This window comes from Rattus rattus, chromosome 1 (assembly GCF_011064425.1).
Source record: "Rattus rattus isolate New Zealand chromosome 1, Rrattus_CSIRO_v1, whole genome shotgun sequence".
In the NCBI taxonomy this organism is placed as follows: domain Eukaryota; kingdom Metazoa; phylum Chordata; class Mammalia; order Rodentia; family Muridae; genus Rattus; species Rattus rattus.
Window position 1 is genome coordinate 189,365,114 of NC_046154.1, and position 26,820 is coordinate 189,391,933.

Here is a 26,820-nt window from a genome sequence, read left to right on the forward strand (position 1 = left end):
CTGCAAAATTCATGATGTCCTCATTTTTAATAGCTGAATAGTACTCTATTGTGTAAATGAACCATATTTTCTGTATCCATTCTTTGGTCGAAGGGCATCTGGTTGTTTCCAGTTTCTGGCTAGTACAAATAAAGCTGCTATGACACAGTAGAGTGCGTGTCCTTCAGGTATGGTAGGGCGGCTTTGGGAATGTGGCCCAGGAAATTCTTTTGTTAATTGCCTTTTCCTTTATACTGATTTTTAATTGTTGGAATTGGGTTTCTGTTTTTGTTTGTTGGGTTTTTTTTTTTTTTTTTTTTTTTTTTTTTTTTTGACAGCATCTTGTGAATGTACCCTCAGGGTGGCCTTTAAATTCTTGGTCAGCCTCCTGTTTCAGTCTCCCGAGTACTGAGGTCACAGGTAATCACACCTGGGTCATGATAGATTCATTATGAGGCGAATGTTGGACTACTTTACTTCTTGGTTTGCATCTGTTACTTTGAGATCTTACTTATTTAGGTGTCTGTGTGCACATCACATCCTATCTTACCAGCTATTTCCTACATCTCCAACGCCAGCTCCAACTCCAGCCTATCCACTTCCCTTTCTTCGATTTAATTTTTAATAGCATGTTGTTATTGTCTGATTTGACATTAGTCTACTCATTTTATATTTGTATATTTTTTTATATTTGTATATATAGTATTCTTTTGAAAGGCTGCCTAAGTCTTTCAGTTCTAATCTGTATATGATTCATGAAATAAACTGGCTTTTCTTTGCTCCATTGGCATGGACAGAACTATATTATACTACAGTTCAGCATGGGAGATCCTTTTGGTTCTGTTCTTTTGAGGCAGTCTCACGCAGCCTCATCAGTCCTTCTGCTCTGCTTCCTGATGCTGGATGGCTGCATTAGTTTAAATCTGCTTCTGGATATTTCTTTTTGCTTGGGATACTTTTCTCTTTCTTTAAAAAATTTTATGGTCATTATTTTTTACGTGTATGGTGTTGGATTCCCTGTAACTGGAGTCATAGATGTTGACTGCCATGTGGGTATTGGGAATTGAACTCAGGTCCTCTGAAAGAACAGCAAGTGCTCTTAACCCCTGAGCCATCTCTACAGATTAATTCTTAAAACAAACAAAAAGAAACTTCTGTCAAAATCTATTTTGTTGTTGAATTTTCTAGTAACCTTAGCATAAAATGATTTCCTTCTGTAATTAATGGTTTATTTTCTACTTACTAATACACAGTAACTTTTTTTCCCTAGGGTTTCCACACTTCTAGGATGGCTAAACACTAATGGAAGGAAGAGCATAAGCCCACCATCCATTATGGAGGCAGGTTTAGCAGATGGAGGACCTGACAGGTGTTCGGTAAGTAGTGTAACGACAGGAAAGCAAGGACATGCTATCTACAGCTTAGAGTGCTTGATGGAAGCCAAAATGTCATTCTGAAACGTTCAGTGAAAGCAAAAGCTTGTTTATTTGATTGTTTGGTTTGGGGTTCTTTTTGGAGACAGTCTCACTCACACAGCCTGGCAGGCTCTGAACTCACTGTGGTAGACCAGGCTAGACTCGAGTTCCTAGAGCTCTGACTCCTCTGCCTCTCAGTTGCTGGAATTGAGGGCAAGTGCCACATGCCTTGCAAAAGCAATTGACTTAAAGTGTTTTGAAAATAGTACTCAAACCCCCATGTTGTTATGAACATTGTGGACTGTGGAAGCTTGTGGAGCAGATTCCTGTCATATCTCTGGTGTTTTACTTTACATCCATCTCTGTCTCTTCCAAGCCATCAGACATATGGTGTAAAAGTTGTATTTGCTTTTCAAACCTCTTTTTGCTCTTAGTAAAAGCCAAGAGGGCATTAGATAGCTCTAAATCTCAAATCATGTGCAGCTCTGAGCAAGGAGAGTGAATGAAACATTTAAGCTAATCAAGAATTAAAGGCAAATGTACTATATAGTTTATGGAAATTTGAAAGTTTAATAAATGATCCTTCCAGAGTTAGATTCTGAAATTAAAGTAAATGTGCATAGCAGTAAAATATATACTATCTCATAATTTAAAAACAAAACTGTCACTGGCATAGATTAGGTGGATGATATGTCATTATAAAAATGACTTTGCTCCAGAGTAATCATTTTAACCCTTATAATTGAATGATTCTATTAAATATTGATTGATAGCTGCTTAGTTAGCAGTGTTTCTCTTACCCAAAGTAAAAGTGTCCTCAGTGGAACATATCTGGGTAGCTTGATGGTTTACTAGTGTGTGTTTCTGAGTATAGTTTTAGGTAGTGGTGATGGCACTGGTGCTCTACTACTAAGCTAATCCCCATCCTTAAATTTTGTTTGTTTGTTTGATGGTTTATTTATTTAGAAAATCCTTTGTTGGAGCAAGGCAGGGGCCAGCTCTTGTCTTTAATTTACTATGGAAATGAGTTACTATTATTTCAAGGTATTTGTAAACTTTAATTGAGTGGATGTTCTTTGCTCAGGCTTCAGTCTAAGAACACTGTAATAATTAATAGCAACATGCAGTTTTGATGACTTAGATTAACTTGATTCAAACCTGTTTTGAATTTCTGGGTCAGATTTGTTTTGGTTCCTTAAACATTAAAAAAATTTTGAACTTAAGTTTTTTAAGTTAAACATTAAAAAGATCACTTTTTAATAGAGAATGCAATGAGATTGCTTTATAGAGGACAAGGTAGCTGGCTAGAAATGGACAACTGATGGTAGGTTATTTTATCTCTATGATTTCAGAAAAAGTTGAGAATAAACCTTGTATTTAGCGTATTTACTTGACTATAACATCATCTTTAGGAAAGCTATTTTGCTGTTCTTATGGCTGAAATGTGTTGAATGCCCTAGTGATGATAAAAAACATTGTTAATGATGGGGCTTGGGCTATAGACGGGCCGTCCTCTGCAGGTAGTACCAGTCTCTGCATAGGAGGCTCTGAGCTATCAAAGAAAGCTACCTAAGATCAGCCTCAGGGAGCCAGCACGCAGCATTCCTCCAGGGTTTCTACTGAGCTCCTGGCTGTGAGTGAGCTCTTTCCTGCTCTTCCCTTAGGAACGGACAGGAAACGTGTAAGCCGGATAAATCCTTTCCTTCTTAAATTGTCCTTCTTCAGAGTCTTTTATCACAGCAACAGAAAATAAATTTAGTAAAGTAAATAAAACAATCAGTAGTATTAAATTCTGTACCAGAGTCTGTATTAATGAAACCCCAGTGATTTTTTTTTTTTAATTCTAAATTCCGTTCCTTGAGAAGTTGGAACAAAAATGTTGGAAAAAGTAGGGAAAACTGTTTTGTTCCTATTGATTATTACTTCTGTAATATATTACAGTTTATTGTAGAGAGAGTAATACTGATAATTTCAATATAAGCTACAGAAATATTAAACTAAAACTGATATTATGGTTCACTTTTGAGTTACCTATTTACAAAATAGCACCTTTGAACTTCATGCCCTGAGCCAGCTGGCATACAGAAGAGGTGGATGGGACCTTGGACCTGAAGACTTTTAGCTGGAAATCTGAGCTGCACTGGCTGTTTTGGTGTAATCCTGTCATCTCAGTTCTGAGTCTAGTGCAGGAGAATCATGGATTTGAGGGCAGGTTTAACTAGTGAGACCCTCTCATAAGAAAAAGGGAAAAGCTTTGCCTTGGTGTGATGTGGGTAATAAAGAAAAATTTCCAGGGTTCCGGTTTCCTCATGAATTATGTAATGATAATTATAACATCTGTCTCCCAGAGTGATTTTGAGTATTAATAGAAATGAAGTCTTTCTATTGCTTATTATAATGTTATACACATTGTAAATATTCATTAGATAAAAGCTACTATTGGATTTTTTTAGTATGGCTTTGACTTAAAAGAATTCTCTATGGGGCTGGGATTTAGCTCACGGGTAAAGCGCTTACCTAGGGCGTGGGCCCTGGGTTCGGGTCCCCAGCTCCGAAAAAAAAAAAAAAAAAAAAAAAAAAAAAAAAAAAAATTCTCTAAAGATCAATAAGAGGAGAAGTCTGTGGAATCTATTTATATATATTGGATAGTTGTAAAGACTTTAGGTTTTTAATTTTTATTTATGTGTATGGGTGTTTTGTCTATATGCATTCCTGGTACTGTGGAGGCCAGATGGGGGCAGCAGATTCCCTGGAACTGGAGTTAAAGACAGTTGATAGCCACCAGGTGGGGGTTGGAAATTTAGCCCAGGTCTTTTGAAAGAGCAGCTAGTTCTCAGAACCACTGAGCCAGCTTTCTAACCTGGAAAAGCTTTAAGAGAATATGAATTGTGACCAGCAGAAGTAGGAGTTAGGGAGGGCTCACTTGATTGAAAATGAGCAGGAGAACATTGCAGGATGAAGTAGGAGGCCAGCCAGGATCACCAGAGAATTGGGTGTTAAAGTTGGAAGTAGAAGTTAAATATACTAGGTTGGAAATGCTATGAGTAGTGTTTATGTGGAAAATGATTGCCACAGCAGGTAAAGACCAGATTTGCAGATCGGAGCAGATCAGAGCCAAAACAAGGATTTTGGACATGGTATGCAGATGGTGATTATCCTTTACTATTTTTATTGAGTGACTGAGTGAGCGTGAACACAGGATATGAAAGGATTTGGAGAGTGAGGACTCTAAAGCATGTGGAGCCCTAAGGTGATGTCTGTACCTTTCTGCCTTGCTCTCCTCCTTATTTTCTGAGACAGGGTCCCTCACCTGGAGCTCACCATTTAGGCTAGACTGGCAGCTAGCAAGTCTATAAGATCCCTGTCTCCACGACCATGCACTGGAGTTATGGGTGTGTGCTGCTGTGCTTAGCTTTTACATGGGTGCTGGGGAATTGACCTCTGGCCCTTGTGCCTACATAGCAAGCACTTCACTCATTGAACCTTTAAAAAGAAAGAAAAACATGGCTATTTGCTCCCCAGTCTCTGTTTCTTGAATCAGAATAGGTAGAGGATTGCTTAGCTGTAGATTTCAATTTTCTTTCCACAAGCACTTTATAGATGGTTTTATGTATCACCACCAGGAGACCACAGTATTGTTTTTCTTGAGGAAATGAGAATCACTGACGATCATTGCTTGTATCTATTAACTCAGCTAGCTTAGGAAAGTGCGAGGGCTTGAGAGGATGACTTTAATGAGCTTTAAGCAAGGCAATTAACTGATCACATTTTGTGATGTTTTTGTATTCAAAACTTTTATTTTTTGAAAAAACTTTACTGAGGTCTTAGAGTTTCTATTGCTGTAACAAAACACCATGACCAAAAAGCAGGTCGGGGAGGAAAGGGTGTATGTGGCTTACACTTCTTTTATCATTAAAGTCAGGACAGGAGCTCAAACAAGACGGGACCTAGAGGCAGGAGATGGCATGGAAGAGTGCTGCTTACTGGCTTGCTCCTCATGGCTTGCTTTCTTATAGGACCTAGGACTATCAGTCGCACTACACACAGTGTGCCGAGCCCTCACCCGTTAATCGCTAGTTAAGAAATGCATTACGGCTGGATCTCATGGAGACATTTTCTCAACTGAGATTCCCAGACAACTCTAGTTTGTGTCAGGCTGACACAAGACCAGCAGCACACTGAAACTGCTGAAGGGAAATGTTTTTTAAGGTTTTTAAGTTCCCAAGTGGGAAAATACTATTTCCTATTGGACAGGTACTAAACATCCCATCTTTTTAAGCACATTTTTATTGTTAGAGGTTGATATTGTTCAAGGTTTAAATAGTATGGTAATAAAATTTGCCAGGTATGTGGCTAGTGAGATGACTCACTGGGTAAGGGACTTGCTACCATGCCTGACAGCCTGAATATGATCTCCAGAACACACACATTAGAAGGAAAAACTGACTCTGGCAAGCTATCCTCTGTCTTCCACCTATGTGCTGTGTGAGTGCTCCACACACATTGTATGTTCTCAATGCATAAAAGAAAATCTTAAAGTAAAATACAGTTAAAGGTGAATGTCCTCTCAGAATTGCATAGTTTCATATTGATATTCAAAGTAGGTCTACCTACATAAAAAATAAAATAAAACATTCCAAGTACATAGTGAGACTGTTCAATGAATTTGGGGAGGCCAGTAAAAGGAAGAGTTAGTTACAAGAAAAACAGCCAGTTCTCCACACAGTACATCAGCAGATTTCCTAATAATATTGTGTGTATTGATTTACATTTTTGGTTGGAGATATTTTCCCCATTGGTGGTGACAGAACACAGGGCTTTGAACATGCCAGGCAAATGCTTTACTACTGAACCTACATCCCCAGTCCTGCTGGGGAACCTTAAAATACAGTCCTAGGATTCTTGGATTCCCAAAAGCCTTTCACAAAGTGTGGGATCAAAATGATCTTTGTAATAATACCATGATATTTGATACTTTTTGCTTTTTCTTACTTTCTTGTACCTATACACTGATTTGGTAGTTACTCCAATGTATGTTTGTGAAATCTTGTGATTTTTTTTTTTAAATCTTCTCCACAGGCTATTTTGGCCTTTAAAAAAAAGGATTTATTTGTTTTATTTTATGTAAGTGGGTGTTGTGCTCAAATGTATGTCTGTTCTGGCACAGAGATTAGAAAAGAGTATTGGTTCCCTTGGAACTGGAGTTACGAATGGTGTGAACCATCGTGTGGGTGCTGGGAATGGAGCCTGCGTCATCTGCAAGAACAACAAGTGCTCTTGACTGAAGAACCACTTTCCATCAGCAGTGTTCACTTTTAAAGTGACTTTTTAGAATTGCAGAAAAGTTACAAAGATAGTTTCCATATATTCTGTATCTACTTTCCCCTATTATTTGATATTGATTATGGTACATTTGAACCTATACTGATTTAATATACACACATACACATGGCATGTATGCATGCATATATGTATATAAAAATTGTACATGTATGTGTGGTATGTGCATGCATACCTGTTGGCATATGTGTGTGGCTGTGCACACACAAGTATGTGTGTATGTATGGACCAGAGAGTAATGATTTTTTAAATTGTTCTTCATATTATTTGCGATGGGGTTTCTCACCAAGAGCTCATTGGAGCTCAGTTATTCGTTAGGCTGAATGACCAAGTAAGCTTTCCTTAAGGGTAGTCTCTGCCTGGAAGAGCTGAGATTATAAGTTCCTTATGTCATGTTATGGCTGTGTTTAATGTGGAGGCTAAGGATCTTAGTACTTGTTGAGTGACGACTTCATTCTCCAAGCCATCCTCTCAATTCTGATTTGTTCTTTTAAATACAGGACTGACATTGAACTTGCTGTATAGCTGGGGATGATAGTGAGCTCCTGTCCCCTGCCTCGTTTCCTAAGCAGTGGCATATACCACCATGTCTAGTCTGGAGGTCTTGGGGTCAATACAGGACTTTGGGCATGCTCAGCAATCCCTCTACTAATGTGCCACATCCCCAGCCCTCATTGATAAATTATCATTGATAAATCTTCAATTAATTGTGTGTGCACATATGCTGTGGTATGCTTATGGAAGTCCGAGAGCAACTTGTAAGAGTTGATTCTCTCCTACCATGTGGAAGACTGAATTCAGGTTGCCAGGTTGAATTCAAACACATTTATTCACTGAGCCACCTTTCTGACCCAGTAAGTTATTAACTGGTTTATTCTAGGTTCAGATTTGCTTAGTTTTGCCTTATGTTCATGTTCTGTTCCAGGGTTGCTTATCTAGGCTGTGGCAGGTCGTCATACTTAACTTGTATCTAATAAACTTTTACTTCGTTGCTGCTGTTGTTGAGAGAAGAATCTCATAGATTGCTGGCTTAAACTCACTGTGTCACACAGACCTATATACCACTCTGCAATCCCGCATCGGCTTCCCCTGGACTGAGACTGTAGGTGTGAACCACAGCTGGTTCACCTATTCAGTTTTGGTTTTTGTTGTTGTTGTTGTTGTTTTTGTTTTTGTGGGGTTTTTTTTTGGAGCTGGGGACCGAACCCAGGGCCTTCCACTGAGCTAAATCCCCAACCCCTTTTTTTTACCTATTCAGTTTTGAAGGCTTCAAGTAGGTAGTTTACAAGTTGTTTCTTATTTGCAGTTGGTCTCTTTTTCTTATAACTAGACCAGCCTAAGGAGTTTTAGGGAGGAAGATCTCAGAAGTCTGGTAACTCTCAGGCTGTTCCTGAGCTCACTGTGTGGCCATTGACCTTAACTTACCACATAGCTAAGGAAGACCTCTAACTCACAGTCTTCCTTGACCGCCACTGCACCTGTGTATAAATGTCTGTTGTTGTTTTTCTCCCTTCAGTCCTCAGAACACGTAACCTGTGGTTGTGTGGAAGAGTTAGTTAGAGGCTTCCTAAAGTATTTCCTGTTCTGCAGTTGCCTTGTGCATCCTTTCCTTGGGGTGTATGTTGATAGTAGTGGTGACTGGGGGCTTACTTCCTCTATTTAAAACAATTCTTTTCTTTTCTGTTAACTTTATTTCCTTTACATGTAGCACAACTAAAGTGAACCGAAACAGTATCCTGGAATTTAAAAAAAAAAGATTGTAAAGTTGGGACATGAGGGGTTCATTTAACTCTGCTGCATGTGTCATATTCATAGTTCAGAAATCTAAATTAGAAATGATTTATGGAATGATGGATCTCAGAGGGAAGATGAAGAGGACTCACCGGATGATTCAGAAATCCTACAACCAGAAACACTAGTAAAGGTCATGAAAAAGCTAACCCTGAACCCCAGTGCCAAGCTGACAAAATATCATCGTCGTCAAAGGGTTCGTCTCCGGATTAAGAGCCAGCCTGTGGAGAACAGAAGTGAAAGAATCATGAGGGAAGTTCAAAGCACCTTTCCCAAGAGAAGGGTCCGCACACTGTTGTCGTGCTGAAAGACCCCATAGCAAGGATGAGGAGATTTGTTCGGATTGAGCAGAGACAAAGACAGCTTGAAGGAAATGAGAGACGAGATGAGCCGTTCAGATGTCTCTGCACTTTCTGCCATTATCAGAGATGGGATCCTTCTGAGAATGCTAAAATCGGGCAGAACCAGAAGAATTAGGGCAGTTTGAATTGTGCACCATCCTTGCCGTTAACGGTGCCATGCAGCAGATGTGAAAGCTGTTTTTTTGTTTGTTAAGATTAAACTTTTCTTGGTGCTGGGAAAAAAAAAATGATTTATACTCAGGTATCATATAATCAGTATTGACAATATAGTTTTTAACCAGAAAATTGAAATAGAAAGCTTTTTGTTTTGCTGAATAGAGGTTTGAGGGGAACTGGATTTAATGGCTTATTTCTTTCAGTATAGATAATATGGTTATCCAGATTTTAAACAGATGGACTGAGGATTTTTCATATTTACCACTAAATACTATTTTCCATAAGCTCTAAGGCTTGCTATAAGCAGGATATAACTAATACCGAGTAGTCCAAGGTCTCTAAGGCAGTTAAAATTGTGTACGTTCATCTCAAAATAATTTTATCAGTAAAACAGAGGTGCCCCATACAATTTTTTAAAGAAGTATGCGGGATTAGAAATTTTATAATGTGAAAGATAAAAGCAATTATGTGGGGGAAGGAGGGGAGGTGTCAGAAACAAAAGAGAGTAGCGAAGGAGAAAGGGCAAGACAAACAGCACATTTCCTCGCCTCAAAAGCCATCCTAGTCGCAAAAATCAAGAGAATAAGAGAGTAAGTGAAGAATTAATAAATACCTCATATGTGTTCTCTAGTAGCTGTTAGGACTTTTAAAGTTTTTGTACCCTTATTTTTCTGAATTTTGCTTACTCACCCCCCGCCCCCATTAGATTTTTAGACCATTGTTGTATTACTATACTTGTGTGGTAAGAAAAGAAAATTATTTCTTGCATTCTTAACTCTGTGCTCTGTTCTGAGCTATGTCACTTTCATGGGAATCTCTATAATACCACACAGTAAGTATTAATGAAGAAACTGAGGCTCTCAAAGGCCATTTGAGTGAGGTCCCTTAGCCAGACAAAAAGTACAGATCTTCTAACTCTGTTTTCTTGTCATTGTATGCAAAGACCTATTTTTACATCATAAGCTCGTCTATATTTCACCTACTCTTTTAACCATTCTTTTAAAGTATGTTGTATTCTATTTCCAACATAGTGTACATTTTGAAAATATGTTACATGACCGCTTTCTGGAGTTTGCTTCTCTGGTAGCTAATCGTGTCTTTGTGTCTGAGGTTCATTTCCATACTGAGCACTGAATGGTTTCTAAGACCTATAGAACAAGTAACTACTTTCTTGTCTGTGGTATGAGTCACAGAAACCAATATTTCCATAGCATTAACAATCTTTACCTGGCTTTATAATATTCAGCAAGATATACTTTGCCATGATCTTTATGCTGTGATACTTAGAAAGAGAGTAGACTTCTAGAAGCTAAGAAGAAATTTGTTATTACGTCTTCATTCACATCTTAGTCCTGACTCATTCCCTCCCTCTCTCCTTCCCTCAAACATAAAATTCATGTGTCTGTGTAAATTGTATTTAATTTGCCAGATGAAATTCCAAGTAAGCTAAGTTCTTTCACACTGAAAATTAAAATGTTTCAAACCCATCCTAGGGTTAAGCTTACATTGTAAGAGCAACAGAAATATTTACTAACCTGCATTTCTAATATAACCGGTTCTCATATCTCACCTGGTATGACTGTGATGTGACAAGTGGTGTTGGTTGTATTGTTTCTGTAACCTTTCCAGGTAAGTGGTTGATTGAGTCAAATTTAGAGGAAAATATTTCATGAAGTCAAAGGTTTGTAGATTTAATTCTTTCTTTTAGATATTTCTTTTGCTTTATGACCACAGTTTTCTTTCTGTTGCCCCACCATTTGAATGACATTAGTTACAAGTAAAACATCATATTGATCAGTTTTTGAGCTTCTTTCTGTGTAAGTACCAAATGAAGGAGGTGGCAAGAAACTACCAATACCAGAAGAATTACCACTTATGCTCCATCACTAAAAATGAGTATAGATTAACAAGCGTATATGGTAGCAAAAGACTAATAGTAGAAGAAAATCTGACTATGTAGTTGATGACAGCTGAGGATGTTTGTAGGATTGAGGGAGTATCTGTGTTGTGGCTAGCCTAGTATACATGTCGAGACAGTAAAAAGAGAGTTCATACTTATACTCTATATTAATTCATTGTGTGTCATATTAGATGTGCTGGCTAGTTTTATATCAGCTTGACACAAGCTATAGCCATGTAAGAGGAGGGAACCTCAACTGAGAAAACACCTCCCTAAGGTCTGGCTACAGGTAAGTATGTAGGGCATTTCCTTGAACAGTGTTTGATGGGAGAGGGCCCAGCCCATGGTGGGTGGTGCCATCCCCAGGCTGGTGGTCCTGGGTTCTATAAAAAAGCTGGATGGCTAAGCCATAGAGAGCAAGCCAGTAAGCAATGGTCCATCATCACCTTTGCATCAGCTTCCAGCTCCCAGCTTCTCGTTTTGTTTTAGTTCCTGTCCTGCCTCCTTCAGTAATGAACAATGATCAGGGTTTATTTGGCTTATGTTTCCTTTCAAGACATTAGATATGCAATATATTAACACTTTGGAAATAAAAAAGGATAGGCAAGATTTACTTTGGTCTTAGAAAAATTGAACCAATACATTTAGCAGACAGGAATGTAGAAAACTACACATAAGGAATTTCTTACTGGGCCTGGTAAGTAGGCTCCCTGGAGAAAGGGTTTGCTATGTGAACCTGATGGCTTGAGTTTGGTTCTTAGAACCCATGTAAAGGTGAAAGGAGAGAACTGATTTCACAGAGTTGTCCTCTAGACCCTACCTGCACTCTGTGGCAAGAGAACCTCCCATACCCCCAATGAAAATAACATTAAGAATCTCATTGTTTATTATAATAATTAATGAGCCCTTTTTCACTCGTGCTTATTCATCATTATTTATTGTATGTAATATGTCAGATTTTCTTGTTGCTTTAAGGCAGGAAAAATGGAGAGTTCTTACTTATACTCTGTTAATTCTTTGTGTGCTGGCTGGTTTTATATCAGCTTAACACAAGCTAGAGTCATGTGAGAGGAGGGAACCTCCATTGAGAATTTACCTCCCTAAGGTCTGGCTGCAGGTAAGCACATGAACAGCCACAGTGAACACAGCAGTGGACAGGCCGGGTCCTCAGTGCAGTGAAGTGATGTCTGAATGGTGAGAGACAAAATTATGTTCTAAAGCATGTTGGGAAGGGAGAGTGTCGCAGACTGGAGAAGGAGGGGTGTATACAGAGTCTTCTGAAGAAGCAACTTCTAAGTAGAATCTTCAGGTCTTACCCGTCTTCCCATCCCATATGGAGATTGAGCATGAGGCCTTATACATGCTAGGAAAGCACTCTGTATATTTTGAGGTAAGTTCCTGGTCTGCTTAAGTTCTGCAGACTAGCCTTGTATTCATTCTATAGCCTAGGCAGGCCTTGAATTTGTAATCCTCCTGCCTCAGGCTCTTAAGTAGCTGTGATTACAGACTTGCAGAACCAAGCCTGTATATTTTGAGGTAAGTTCCTGGTCTGCTTAAGTTCTGCAGACTAGCCTTGTATTCATTCTATAGCCTAGGCAGGCCTTGAATTTGTAATCCTCCTGCCTCAGGCTCTTAAGTAGCTGTGATTACAGACTTGCAGAACCAAGCCTGGTTATAAAGGTTGTTTCCTGACCAGAGAGTGGTAATGTTCTTAGAACTTATGGATCTGTTTAGTTGGCCTATAAATGCTAGGTGCAGGACTAGTACTTCAAGGAAGAAGTGGGACTCTGGGCTCTGCCACAGTCCTGTCTGATGCTAACAGAAGTTATGCATGGCAACACACAAGGTATAGCATGTGCATACACTACGCAGTAAGGAAAAGTACTCTGAGGGTCAGATGGGAAGGATAACTCCAGATTGAGCTTTGGTAACAGAATTGGTTTTATAAGTCTGTTGTAAATGAATTATATATGGTTATATTGCCACTAAGATCAGAGGATTTCCAAAATGTTGGGCAGCTAAACAAAAAGAAAGCTTGATGCAGGGGTGGCACAGATGACAAATCACTGTGCAAAATCAGTTCTGGCAGTCAAAAAGTTAAGTGGAGTTTTTAGGCTTTCTTATAGGAGATCAAAACATGTCTGTGGGATGAATAATTTACCTGAATTGTAGGTTTTAGGTACCAGAGTCTCAGGCATATTTTGTAAAGAATAGTGTATCAAATGCTTTTGAGTAGAGGAATAACAGAGTCAACATGATCATTTAGGAAATTATCTTAGGTTGAATACTCTCCAGCTTGGTTCTTTGTGTTGCCATGCTTTGAAAGAATGCACACAGTATACTTAAACAGTTATTAAGTTTCACAGTAGCTCCACAAAATGATTAGTAACTAATGTGCTCACAGGGGAGGAAAAGAAACATCCCAGGAGTTGATGGACTGCTTTGAAGAATGATTAAAACTGAGCAGTCCAGATAGACAAGGGAATACAGTATGTACTTGTGTTGGTCTTTGCAGTAGGAGGCATATTTTATCACATTTTGAATCTCAATATTTAGCATGGCAAATGAGTGGTATGGAAGTCATGCAGCTTTTGAATGGTGTGCAAGCATTGAGACATGGCATACTGTTAGTGGCAAGGTAAAGAAAAGCCTCGATTGAGAGGCATTGTTGTAGAGGAGAAGAATAATTAGAACTTAGTGACTTGGTTAGAAATGGGGGTGGGGCAGTCTGCCTGAGTAGGTGGGGAAAAAAGATAGATAAATGGGGAAAAACTGGTTTTTGAGAGAGAGCTACTAAGTGTTTTGTTTTTCAGGAAAAAAAATTGCTTCCTAAATAAACCTAAAAGCCTTCTTTTCCTAACAGAATTTTAGAACAAGAAGTTAATTCCCAAAAATGTCCAAATGTGTGGGTAGAAGTGCTTTGAGAGATAAGCTGTAGCTGCAGAAGAGACTTGCTCTGATCACTCACTGCCTGACAGGGCACACGAGGCAGTAAGACAGGGCTACATTAGTACACGTGGGAAATACCAGCAAAGCCCTTTAGAGAAAACAGTTGATAGATCATAAATCATACCAGATAAGTATTCCTTCCAGAACATTCCAGAGAGAACTTTACACCTTGACAGGTTGTAATTTCCTGAAGTCACAGGATTTAAAAGAGAAAGGGTAAGGATTTAGTTCCTACTGGGAAAGTACTCTTGAACACCCCTGCCTTCCTCTAAATGCTACTTGATAGAATATTATTTCACCACTTAACTCTTTTGTAAACTCTGGGTGTTCTTTAATTTCAGACCTCAGGAATTTGAGATAAAATTGCTCCTGAGGGGAAAAATTAAGATCATACACTATTCAGAAGTTGCTGAAGTCCAAGAGAGAGTGAGTAACGTATGATCCTGCATTTAAGATGCTGACACTGCTGTGCTCTTCTGTGATTTTAAGTTGGAAGTGGATATTTTCCACTGCACTTCGTACACGGTCATTATACAAAACTTCAAGTGTAGGTAGAAAAATCAATTTAAAATTTGTTTCCATTTCTTATTTCTCTATAAAAGTAATGCATAGTAGTGTGTCATACTTAAATACTATGCAAAAATACAATAAGTAAAACCGTGCCTTCTAAATTCAACCGCATTTTTGTGCATCTTTCCTAAGTGTGTTTGTGTTTGTCTTATATTAACTGTTGTGAAGTGGAATGAATACCGAGAGGGCCAAAGCATATTATCTACTAATAGTGATAAGCTCTCGCTCCCAGAAAAAAGCTTCCTTTAAAATCTTTGATGTAAAACTCAAGTAAAAAATGTGCACATTTTTGCAGAAGATTACAAGACTATGAGAAATTCAAGCTAAGTATAGAGTGACTCCTGTTCTAAGAACATGTTGTTCCCAGCTGCGTTATAGACGCATCTCTGACGTTTCTTACCCTTAGAGCCAAAGCTAGCAAGCAGAACACCCTGAGGTGCTTTGTGTGATCCTCCCAAATGTGGGTTCTAGGAGCCGCCTGCCTGCCACAGAATTTTTGAGCTTCCAGCTGCATGGGGAATAGGTGCCCCCAGCTGTGTCCTTGCTGGGTAGCCTCTCTGTGCTTTGCCTTATGCTCACCAAATGGCCTAAGTCAAGGCACTGCACAGACAGGGAGGAAAGTGTAGGTAAAGCTTTTGGATATACACCGTGTCGTGGAATCATTTCTGTACCAAAGGGTGATATTGTCTTGGTTTGTTGAAATATAGGAGGTCCTAGGTTGAAGGGCTTGTGATAAACTTCTACTTTGTCCTTTATGTAGAATACTCATAAAATTAGATCACAGTTCCCATATAACACTTTTTGTGATTTAAATAATCTTGTAAATATTTAGTGTGTCCAGTGAAAGTGTTTTGTAGCACACATTCCTAAATAAAACATTCTAGGCACATTATTTGTCTTTGTTAAAACTGAATTCGATCAAATTAGATTTATTTCTGTAACAAATTACTGAGATGAGTTTGAATATTTATTGAATTAAAAAGAAAATGTTTATCCTACTTAATGGTCATTCTCTGTGGTCCACTCAGTTAATTAAGTTACTGGACAGAAGAAGCTCGCTTGTTCTAACCTGCTTCCCATTAGCATCAGCCTGGGTGAAGAGGATGCTTTATCAGTATGCCATGGAACGCCTCTCATCCACGTCTCCTGGGAAATGTCTCTGAAGCCGGGCTGTGTTCCCATAGTGCTTCAGCTGTGGCTTTGAGTGCTTCTGCCTGAGTCTTAGATCGGCTGTCCTTTATAATTTGGTTTTCTTGTGATTGCTCCTTTATACTGTGGAACATATGTGTCATGGCATGTGACAGTCCGTGATCAAGGCCTTGAGGCCTTAACCCTAACTCACACACATCATCATCTGTGCTTCTACCCGCCTTGGCTTTGCTCTGTACACTCCTTGGCATCCGCTTGGATGTCCTCCTGAGCTCCTTGGCGTTCTCCTGTAACACAGCCACAACTGCTTAGCTAATGGCGTTTCAATCACGCAGGCGCTCAGTTTCGACCACTTGGAATCCTCTTGATACCCTGTCTCTTGCCTCCCACTTGGTCTGCTTAGAAATTCTGCTCTTGAACTTTCAAAATGTATTCAGAACTGAACAAGCTTTCACCGCCTGCACTGCGGCTGCTGTGTTATCCCCAGGTTGTCTCAGTAAACTCCACATGTACTCCTGTTCTTAGAGTATTTCAGAATAGTAAGTTGGAACAATTGTGTGAAAATACAATCAGACCATGTCAGTCCTTTTCTCAAAACCATTCATGGCTTCCCTGATCCCATTCAAAATACTGCCAAAGCGGCAACAAGGCTCCGACAGGCTTCCATAATCTAGGATCTTTAAGCATACTGACTTCGGGGGTTGGGGATTTAGCTCAGTGGTAGAGCGCTTGCCTAGCAATCGCAAGGCCCTTGGTTCGGTCCCCAGCTCCGAAAAATAGAAAAGAAAAAAAAAAAAAAAAGCATACTGACTTCGGTGTTATTACTCTTTACTTCCCTTCTGCCCTCACAGTTTCCCATACCCTTGGCACTGGCTTGCATGGCAACCCTCTCTATATGGTTTTCCATCCATGTAGAATCATCTCTGGCAGTTTTCTTCCTCTTGTTTGTGAACCACTGTGGTGGGTGCTGTTGGGCTTCCTGTCTGAAGCCTTTGGGCACCTTTTCCCTGATGTTCTATATACCCCTGTTCTCTGCTTATTTCTTTAACTTTTCAGTTATATAATACACTATGAATTATTACCTTTTATTATGTTCTCCTACACTTTCTCCACTAAAATATAAGTAGTACTTTGACAGAATTCTGGTTTTGGTGGTGTATGAGTCAAACCCAGGGCTAGAGTTAGGCACAGACTGAAGGACAAACCCTAGCCCCAGACAGGATTTCTGTCTGTTTCATTTACTGCTAGTGTCCTCTGCTGTTACAATATGTGCCTGTAGTTGTTACTCAGTAAATATGTATTGGCTGTATGGATAGTATATATTTCAGGCCATTATTTACTGAGTCAGTCTGAACCAGTTAGGATTAATCCAGTGGCACACTCTGCAAATGGCACAAACATGCTGAAAGGTGCCATTATTGGAACAATACCCCAACTTACTGGCTATGCTAGAACCCAGTTTTGTAGAGTGAATGAGTAAGAAACTGCACAAAAGTCAGCACAGTACTGTTAACCAGTAGAATCGGAGAATCTCAAACAAAACCGTCCAGTGAAAGTGAGCTTATTAACCATTTACTCTAAAGAGAAGATGAGTTCTAAAACCTTCAAATATGTTTGTAATGTGAAGTTTTATGTATGTGTATGTGTGAACACCCATGTTTGCTCTTGTGTGTTTATGTGTGATTAAAACTACAGTTTTCCCTTGTGAAGTTACTGGTAAGTCTAGGAAAAAACTCATAATGAAAAACATCTAAAAAATTTTAGAAGAATGTGTGAGGACAATCCAAAATGGTATCCAGTGGTTCTTCCTCCCTGGTGAGTAGGGAGTGAGGGAGAGAAGGGTCCACTCTCCTGCCAGAGAGTGCAGAACCACTGAATTCCCTTCATTTGTTTTTCCATGGCTTTGGCAGGGGTTGTTTTAAGACAAAAGTAATTTTAGGTTTTCTCTAAATTTATCATCACAAGAAGATTTTTTTATAAAATAGATGTCTTTGAAGCATTTTGAAAGTTGGCTAGAATTGTCTCTGTCAGCTTCCTGCCTTTGTACAGTTTTCCTGTTACTTATTTATTATTATATATAATATTTTATATTATTATCCCAGAATTAAGCCATATTAAGCAATGAGCATTTATTTCAAATTGTGTGGATCATCCAAGAGCAGTTTATCATGTGGCTGCATCATCTGGAGGCTGAAGCTGAGAATAGGGATGTCTGTTGCTGTTTTCCTCATGATGATGAAGACACGATTGGCTGCACAGGGGACACCCTCTTCAAGCTCACTCCACCCCTCACCTCAGTGTACCTAGTAGGCCTCCACACGGCGGCCTATGGAGGGCCACCGGAGACATGCACCCGGGAGAGAGCTCTAAGAACAAGACCCAGTCTCAGAGGAGACTGCCATCCTTTTGTCATTTCCTCCTCATGAGAACTGAGCCAGGCATGCTGATGTGTGCTTGCAGTCCAGGAGCTGAGGCAGGAGGATCAAGGGTTTCAGAATAGCCCGATAACATGTTAGAATCAAGCCTATACCTCCTGTACCCAAAGCAAAACTAACAAAAGGAAATTCAGAGAGTGTGCATACTCTGCAGGAGAAAAGACTGTTTACCAGGAAATAAGGGACACAGAGTGTTATTTTAAGATTGTCTTCACAAGTACTTTTGCCTTTTTAATTTTTAAGGTTTATTTTTTTATTTTAAATGATGTGTTTATTTGTGCCCCTTTTGTGGGTATGTGCGTGTGTGAGTGTGAAAGTGGAGTCTCTGGAGCTGGAGTTACCCCGCTGCCCATGTAGGTGCTAGTAACCAAATTCAGGTCCGCTGGAAGAGCAGCATGTATGCGCTCTCCGAAGTGAGCCATTTCTCCATTCCCGATTTGCAAACACAAGTCCTTTACTCCTTTAATCTTCTCCCTCAAGCTTACTGTTTGTAATAAGGACCCAAGCACAGTGAGTTCATTGTCAGCAGAGCTGTCTTCTGAGAAGCCGGACTCTGTTATAGAAGAGTAAGCATGGCCTGGCGTCTGAAGAAAGTGGACACCAGAGCAGGGTATGCCTAACTGCTCAGTAGCTATCACGCCGGGAAGTGTCAGGTAGGAGAATCTCTCCATGGAGATGAGCATCCTGCAGCAAAGGGCTCACCTTGTTTTGTCACATTGTGATTCCTTCACTCTGCCTGGAAACAATCTAATCAGTGGGAAGGTTTTAGGTTTGGTTTGTGTAGTGCAGGATACCTGAGAGCTGTGTACCTATTAAGGGAGCCTGAGTGAAGCTGTTGGATAAAAGTTTCTAGATGGAGGTTTTTTCTGTTGTCAGTTTTAAGTTCTTCATTAAAGAACTGAGTCTTTTACTTGGTGTGGTAGAATCTAGGAGGACCGTGGGTTTGAAGTCAGTCTAGGATACTTAGTGAGATCATGTTGGGGTGGGCAGCATGGAATGTGTCTTCTGACTTCCTAAGGGATTTAGTAGCTGTAAATTATGCTTGTCTTTAGTCGGTCCTAAGAAAATTATGTCTGACTTAAAACCTATCCTGGGGTTATTTGTCTAACAACTGTTTCCCTTTTATTTTTGCCATTCGGTTAAAAAATGACCTATTTTAAGGTGTCTTTGTAGAACCTACATCTCGCTTGTCTTATAATATTCTAAGACTGAGTCTCTGTAGAGTACTGTGATGGCGTGCGCAGCTAAAGCTTAGTAGTGACTGAGTGGTAGGCACTTTACGCTGTAAATCTAAAAGGGTAAGTAACTTTCAGTGAGCTTAGATTTCTAAACGGTCTTTACCGCTGCTTATTCCTATCTTAAACTGTAATCAGAAGGAACTTTTGGTTTGAGAATTGTAAAGCAATGTACTTTGATGATTCCATTTTCTCTTCGTAGTTTCACTTCCCCAAGTTTAAACAAATATTTGGTATTGCCTAAGCCAAGGTTTTGGGGTTTTTTGGGGGGAGGGGTTAATAGAGGGAAATGTCTTATAAAGGACGATGATTGAAACTAATGTGCATGTGCTTCCTTCTCACAGACTAACACTGTTCCTCTTGTCCTTTTGTCTCACTGCTGCTTCCGTCCGGTGTTTGCTTCTCCCTGGTTTGGATTGTGTTTGTTTGCTGCTCAATTCCTCTGCATTAAAAGCTTCTTGGTGATAGCAAAGATGTCCTTGGGCCATCAAGTAAGTAGCTAAAGTTGGAATGTCATGTTTTGAGGACAGGATAATATTTGGTGTTACTTATGAATGAAAGATAATATTTCAGTTTTGATTAGAAATGCTCAATGACCACTCTTCATCTGCTGCCATTGTCTGTGTGGGAGCCACAGACAGAGTCTGTGCTTAAATCACAGTCATCCAGAGCAGTGGCTTTTACCCTGTGGGTGGGGACTCTGTGGGGTCAGACCACCCTTTCACTATTGGAAAATACGATTTACATTACAACTCATGATGGTGGCAAGATTACAGTTATGAAGGAGCAGTGAAAATAATTTTATGGCTGGTGTCACCACAACATGAGGAACTGTATTTTGGAAGCATTAGAAAGGTTGACAGCCACTAAGTTAGAGACTAATTCATTATTTAGTAAGACCTCCTTCTTACAAAACCCTCATGTAATCACAGGCATAGGACTTATTTACTGCCTCATGAAACTGAGAAATTGTTTTCACTCATAGAATTTTAGTATAATGATTAGGTTGTCATTTTTATTTGTATTTTGGAGCTTTTTATGAAAATATGTTTTATTTTAGAAGTCTAGAAGATTACCCTTTAAGATAAAATGATACTCAATTTACTGTAGCAGATTTTACTGGTTTTGTTTTTGTTTTGTTTTCTGGATGGGGACACTGTGGTGACTTTTGATTAAACACAAACAAATAAAACACACCCTTCAGATTGTTTTAGTTCATGTAGACAGTGACAGGAGTAGTTGTTACGTTAGCAACACTGAACCGAATAACAAAGTACTGATTCTACAGAGTAAGCCTGAAGCCCAGCTATCCAGAAGTACAATTCACTAAGTTCTACTATTACTTATGCTAAAAAGGGAGAGCAAAGCAGTGTGGTTGAGGTCAGGTCTAACAAAGTCATTAAAATTTTATTCCATCATCAGTTGGGCAGAGGTTTTGATTTATGTTGAACACCATAGGAAACTGATTTAGAAGTTTATTATTTATATATAGTAGTCACCTCACAGTTTCAAGCCATCTTTGTGCTCCAGGCCTCATTTTGGGGGGGAGGGATCAAAGAAAGAGAATGGACAAGACAATGGCAAAAGTTCTTCATAATGAGGGGTTTTTGTTGTTCTAAAGAGAGAGGAACTGGTGGCATGAATGTGATTACATAATTACATAATGAAAACCATAATTTTCCATAATTAATGTTTTAGTAAAAGGTTGTGTGTGTGTGTGTGTGTGTGTGTGTGTATCAGTTTTGGTCTATGTTAGTTTTTTCTCTCAAATGCTTAATTAGAAAGCATATTTAAGTTTTATAAAAAACTAATTTAAAGTAATAGACTATTTTTTAATCACAGCAGTTCTTAAAATATGGTACATATTACATGCAATATTATCAAATAGTGTAAAACATGAAAGTAGAACATAAATCTCTTTTTACATATTTTTTATTATTCTAAGAATATTTATAAATCTTCAAACTCTCGATAGATATTACTAAATCTTACCACTACCTTAAATTTATAAAAGAAAGACTCAAATCATCAGGACAGTCAGGTTAACATGCAGATTACTTAGGGATCTTATTTTAGCTTTCATGCAGCAGAATGGAGAATGCCAGAATTTTCACAGTTCTTCAACGTTTGATGAGTTGCTGAGGATCTAGGGAGGGCGATAGATTACCAGACACAGTATTAGTTATGCCAGTACTGTTGTGCTGCTAAACAGGAGCACCTGCACAGTTGCTCCCTGCAGTATAAGGGAGCCAGCAGGGGGCGCTGTATTGTCACCATTGCTGGTGACTCACTTGTTAAGAAACTGCTGCCACAATGATTCCTTTTCAAATAGCTTTTCAGTTATTTAACTGATACCTATCAGTTGCTCCAGTGGATACACACAGAAATAGAGTCACTGAACTTCTGTTCAGGTATTCTAGAATGATTTGTGTTATGAAGAGAAATGTTTGTGAACTAGTTGAGACAAAACACACAAGAAGATGGTGTCTCTGTCTTACTGTAAAGCACTCTGAAAAAAGAGATTATTTGAGAGCTGGGCATGAAGACACAGGCCTGTAATCCCAGCATCAGGGAGGCAGACCTGCAGGAGATATGCGGTCTCTCCGGTTTGGGTTCATTTTTGGAGACCATGTCTCCAGGAAGCACATAAATACTAGGTTGGAAAGAGGTGAACAGAGCTGTTACCTTAGGTATGTAGTGGAGTTACTTAAAATGCATACCTGTGCATTACTAACTGAATGCTGAAACATGCTGTAATACTCCTTTGTTCTACCTTGTGGCACTCCCTAGACAAGATGACTGTGTTGTACTTTTTAAATTAATTAATTTCTTGCTTTCTTTTTTTTTTTTTTTTTTTTTTTTTTTTTTTTTTTTTTTTTTTTTGGTTAAAAAAGGATAAGAATTTTTTTTCAAATTTAAAAATTTTTAAATTACGTATCTCTGTGAGTGTGTGTGTGTGTGTGTGTGTGTGTGTGTGTGTGTGTGTGTGTGTTAGCACCCATGTGGTCACAGTATGCTTTTGGAGGTCAGAGCACAATTTGTGTGTATCAGTTCTCTTGTTTCACGATGTGGGTCCTGACCTTGGTTCATCACATTGGGTGGCAAGCGCCTTTACTACTGACTTTTGCTTGCTTTTTATTTCTTACACACTTTACTCTAGAGATAAATCCAGGGCACCTGGGTCACGCTAGGCAAGTGTCGGCCCTGTTTTTAAAGGACTGTACCTGAGTGTATGTAATATGTAGGGAACTTGCTTTTTGTAGTTGATGTTCTATTTCTGTGACTCATCCATGCCGTTGGATCTAGATATAGATGCCATATACTGTTGTAGCTTATGTTTATGCCACAATTTATTAACCCATTTTATTATCTTATTTCGATGAGACAGAGTCTTGCTGTGTAGAACTGGCTTGGCTAGAACCTGCTATGAGGGGTGGTAGGCTGCTCTTCAACTAATGGGGATCTTCTTGCCTTTGTCGTCCAAGTACTGGGATTAATGATGTACACCAGACTTGGATAACATATTTAATTTTGTTTAATTTTAGAATTATTATTGTTGCTATTTTCATGAGTATATGTGCTTTTTACATAGCGCCCGTGGAGGTCAGATGAGGGTGTTGGATCCCCTGGAACTGGAGTCACAGATGGTTGTAGTTTTCATATGGGCATGGGGAATCTAAAGTTGGGGTCTCTGAGGAGAGTGCTTGTAACTACCGAGCCATCTCTCTGTACTTCTCACCCCTCCCCCATTTTATTTTTTAATCAGTGAGTATTTAAGCTGTCTGAGTTTTGTTTTTTGTTATTGTTTTGTTTTCTGAAAAGCATTCTATGAGAGTTTTCATTCTTGTCTCGGTATGTGCATATAAGAGTTTTTCTAGGGATAAGAGCAGGATTGTGTTGCATTCATCGAGTCCGCCCTAGCCCCAGATTGTGTCCCAGAGTGCTAGTATCAATTTACAATCCAACAGTGCCCAAGACAGCTTGATGACCCCATCTTCCTTATCTCATATCTTTAAGCTTATTCATTTTTTCAGTTCTGTTGACTGCAAAATATTCCACTGTGAACCCAACTTCTACCTATAGGATTATTAAGCAGAAAGAATATTTTCCATGTACTTATTGGATATTTGTGTTTTCTGTTGCAGTACAACTCAGCTCTTCCTCCTAGTTTTGTGTTGCTGTAGGTCTGTTTGGTTGGTGTATAGGAGCTCTAGTTTAAAACACTTTAGATACAGACGTTTTAAACTATATGGCTCTAAGTATATTCTCCTGTTGAGAGTTTTCTCAGGTTCATTGTGTAATCATCTGATGACCAAACTCATAATTTTAACGTGGTGGTGGTCTAATGGTCATGCGTACCAGTTTCCTTTTTGTTGGTACTATTATATCTTTGTGTAGGGATCATTGCCTGCTCCAAGTCTGCAGAGAGACTTTCTTGTATTTTAAAAGTTTTAAAGTTTTGTATTTTCATTTGTTTCCTTAATTTCATGTGACCATTCCTCCTGTGTGCTATGAGAAGGGATGGACTCTGTCTGTCTGCCTGATCAGCTAACCTGGTGTCTTTCCTCTTCTCCGTTGTGTATCTGCACCACACCTATGAAGGGTCTCTTGTTCTTCTGGAATGTTTGCTGTTTAAGTGACTTAGTTTTCCATACATTCCTACTATTAATTTTGAATCTCAGAAGTAGTTTTCTTAACTCTATCAAACAAGTCATGTTTAGAAGCTAGAAAAGCTAAAATGTATACTTCATGATAGAGAACTTCATAAAAATATAAACCTAGCTTGACTAATTCTCCTAAGTAAAATTTTATCACACACCTTAGTGTAACAGGAAGCAGTGCCTTCACTGCATCAGGAAGAACAGACCAGGGTTAAGTAGTTATGGGGAAATGAGGCAGACAAAAGCCTCGCACTCATGGTATTTGAGTGTAGTGGAGAAGAGGGACTGTTACATATTTCAGCTAGTGACAGGAGCCATTGTGGAAGCCATGGTGGCAGACAATAGCTTGAGATGAGTGGGCACTAACACAGAGGTGGATGAATTGTGCTGAGTTAAAGCAAGAGTCTGTTTATGAGAAAGCACCATGAAGAAACCAAAACACGAACCAAAACCAAACAGAACTTTTCCAAAACACGTAACATTTGAATACAGACAGGAAGTAAGAGGATACAGTAAGTAAAAATCTGGGCCTTGGGTATTCTAGATAGGAGCAAGAACCAGGTCCCAAGGGGCTGGAGAGATGGCTTAGCAGTCAACAGAGTCTACTGTTCTTCCAGAGGACCTGAGTTCTGTTCCTAGTTCCCACACTGGCTGACTTATAACAACCTGAAACTCTACCTCTAGAGGGGTCTTATACCCTCTTCTGACCTCCACACACATGTGGCATACACATGCAGATACGACACACATTAAAAGAGAGCGAGAGATTTTAAAAGAATTAAAACAGGCTCAGAGAATTATAAGATGGCATTTTGGGGGAATACTAAGGTGGTCCTTATTGTAGAAGCCAATAAACGAAGAAATAAAAGATACAAAGGTGGCAGACCCTTCGGCTCTTGTGGAAGTGGGTTTAAGGAGAAAAGAGCTCGCTCTCGCTCTCTCCCCCTCCCCCCCCCCGCCCCTTCCTGTCTTCCTTTTCCTAGGGATTAACCCCAGGCCCTGCACTAGGCTAACACTGCCACAACTCCAAGCTGTCTGACGGGCAGTCTCACTAAATTGCTAAGGTAGACTGTGAACTTCAACACTTTGTAGCCTGGGCTGGCAGAGAACTTGAGGTTTTCCTTCTTCAGCCTCCCCAGTAGCCGAGATTACAGGCTTGAGGCAGCAGCGCTGTATAAAATGGAAGTCATTCGCTGGACCTTTGCTTTGTCAACTAAAATGATAATGACTTTAGACCTTGGTGTGAAAATGAGCTCCACACAGCGGAAGGAAGGGCACATGGTTATCTATGAACCTCTGACACAGTGGTAGAAAGGGAGTGATGGTGGGCCCACGGTAGGAGTTCTGTAAGTGGGGAGAAGCCATAGCATTCCATGTGAACTGTTATTCCATACAAAAGTCTGAAGGAGAGTCTAAAGATCCCATGATACCTGGATGTAAGTGTGAGCAAAAGGACAGTTACAGACCATCTCTGTTCACCTTGGAGTGGAAGAGTAGCGCGGCGCTGGCAGCTGAGACAGGAGAACCAAGCAAGGCTGTGCTCGGCTCACCTGAGCTGCCCGGGGCCTGGAGCAGTGAGCGGCAGGCTGGCAGCTGCATGTGGGAGATTGAGTCAGGGAGACACTGTAACTGGAGAAGTAAATTTAGCAGTTACCTCTCCATAGGCTTTCAGTTTTTGCTTTGGTTTGATAATTTTATTTTGGGGTACGTATTTTATTATATCTTTTCTTGGATGATAAATGAGAGTGTTTTGTATTTTTATTTTGAAGTATAAGGACCTAAAATATAATTTTGAAAACTTTAGGAAAATAGGGAATATGTAAAACAGTTTGAATTTTTAAAGATAGAATGATGGGCTGGAGAGGTGGCTCAGTGGTAAGAGCACCGACTGCTCTTCCAATGGTCCTGGTTCAATTCCCAGCAACCACATGGTGGCTCCCAACCATCATGGGTCCTGTGCCCTCTTACAGTGCCTCTGAGGACAGCGACGGTGCACTCAGATTTTAAAAAAAGATAAAATGATGAAAACATCAATGAGATGTTCTCGTTAAATTGACAAGACAAGCAAAGACCAAAATCTTACCTACTTGCCATCCAAAAATTAGAAACCACAGTAAAAATTCGGTTGAATGTAAAATATTTTTTCTCTTGCTACTAATTTGTATTTTCTGATCATTAATAAAGCTGTACATCTTTCCTTATACTTTTCGATCATTTTATTTCTTCTCTGAAATGACTTGTATTGGCACATATTGAAGAGTTTATTCCAAGTTATGAATTATGCCATAAAACCTATGACTTGAATAGTAATTCTTTCTTTTCTCCCCTTGAGCTGTGGTAGCGAACAGTGAGGAGCCTCAGCATTTGACCCCGGGGAAGATGAGTCAGCGCCAAGGCAAGGACGCTTACCCGACCCCAACTAGAGAGCTGCAGCCTTCTCTCAGCCCCGCCAGCCTTCACAGCCAGGGTAAGGTCTCCTCGTGGAAGGACCGGCATTTGTTGTGCCGAGGTGCATTTCTAGGTGGCTTTATACAGTTGTTGTCGCTGTTTATTTTGTTTGGACGGTTTGCAATGGGCCTAGAATGAACACACAGCCCTTTCTGGTCACTCACCTTTGCTTAGCCTCACCCGTGATTGGTTCTTCTGAGCCTCCTTACAAATACAACAAAACATACTGAAACGTTCAAGGAGGTTCTGCTTATCTAAGTGGCACGTAAGTTAACTACAATATAAATTAACTTTATGGAATTAATTATTAATTGAATTAAAGTAATAAATACTTGTTAACAATAATGAAAAAATTAATATCGTTTTCTGTGCTTTTGTATTTGAAAATTTCAAAATCCTCACTACTAGCTATTTTGAGACTCATGATTAA

The 26,820-nt window shown here is 39.5% G+C and overlaps 1 protein-coding gene across 1 annotated transcript in view; it reads left to right on the plus strand.

The window, feature by feature from the left end:
* Window positions 1-26,820, plus strand: part of Osbpl8 (oxysterol binding protein like 8) — a 159,018-nt gene that overhangs the window by 55,865 nt on the left and 76,333 nt on the right. Inside the window, exons 2-4 of the mRNA XM_032912307.1 lie at window positions 1,250-1,355; window positions 19,736-19,772; window positions 26,275-26,409. Of these exons, the coding sequence (XP_032768198.1) occupies window positions 1,314-1,355; window positions 19,736-19,772; window positions 26,275-26,409 (214 nt within the window). The 5' untranslated portion in view covers window positions 1,250-1,313. The remainder of the gene's footprint in view (window positions 1-1,249; window positions 1,356-19,735; window positions 19,773-26,274; window positions 26,410-26,820) is intronic.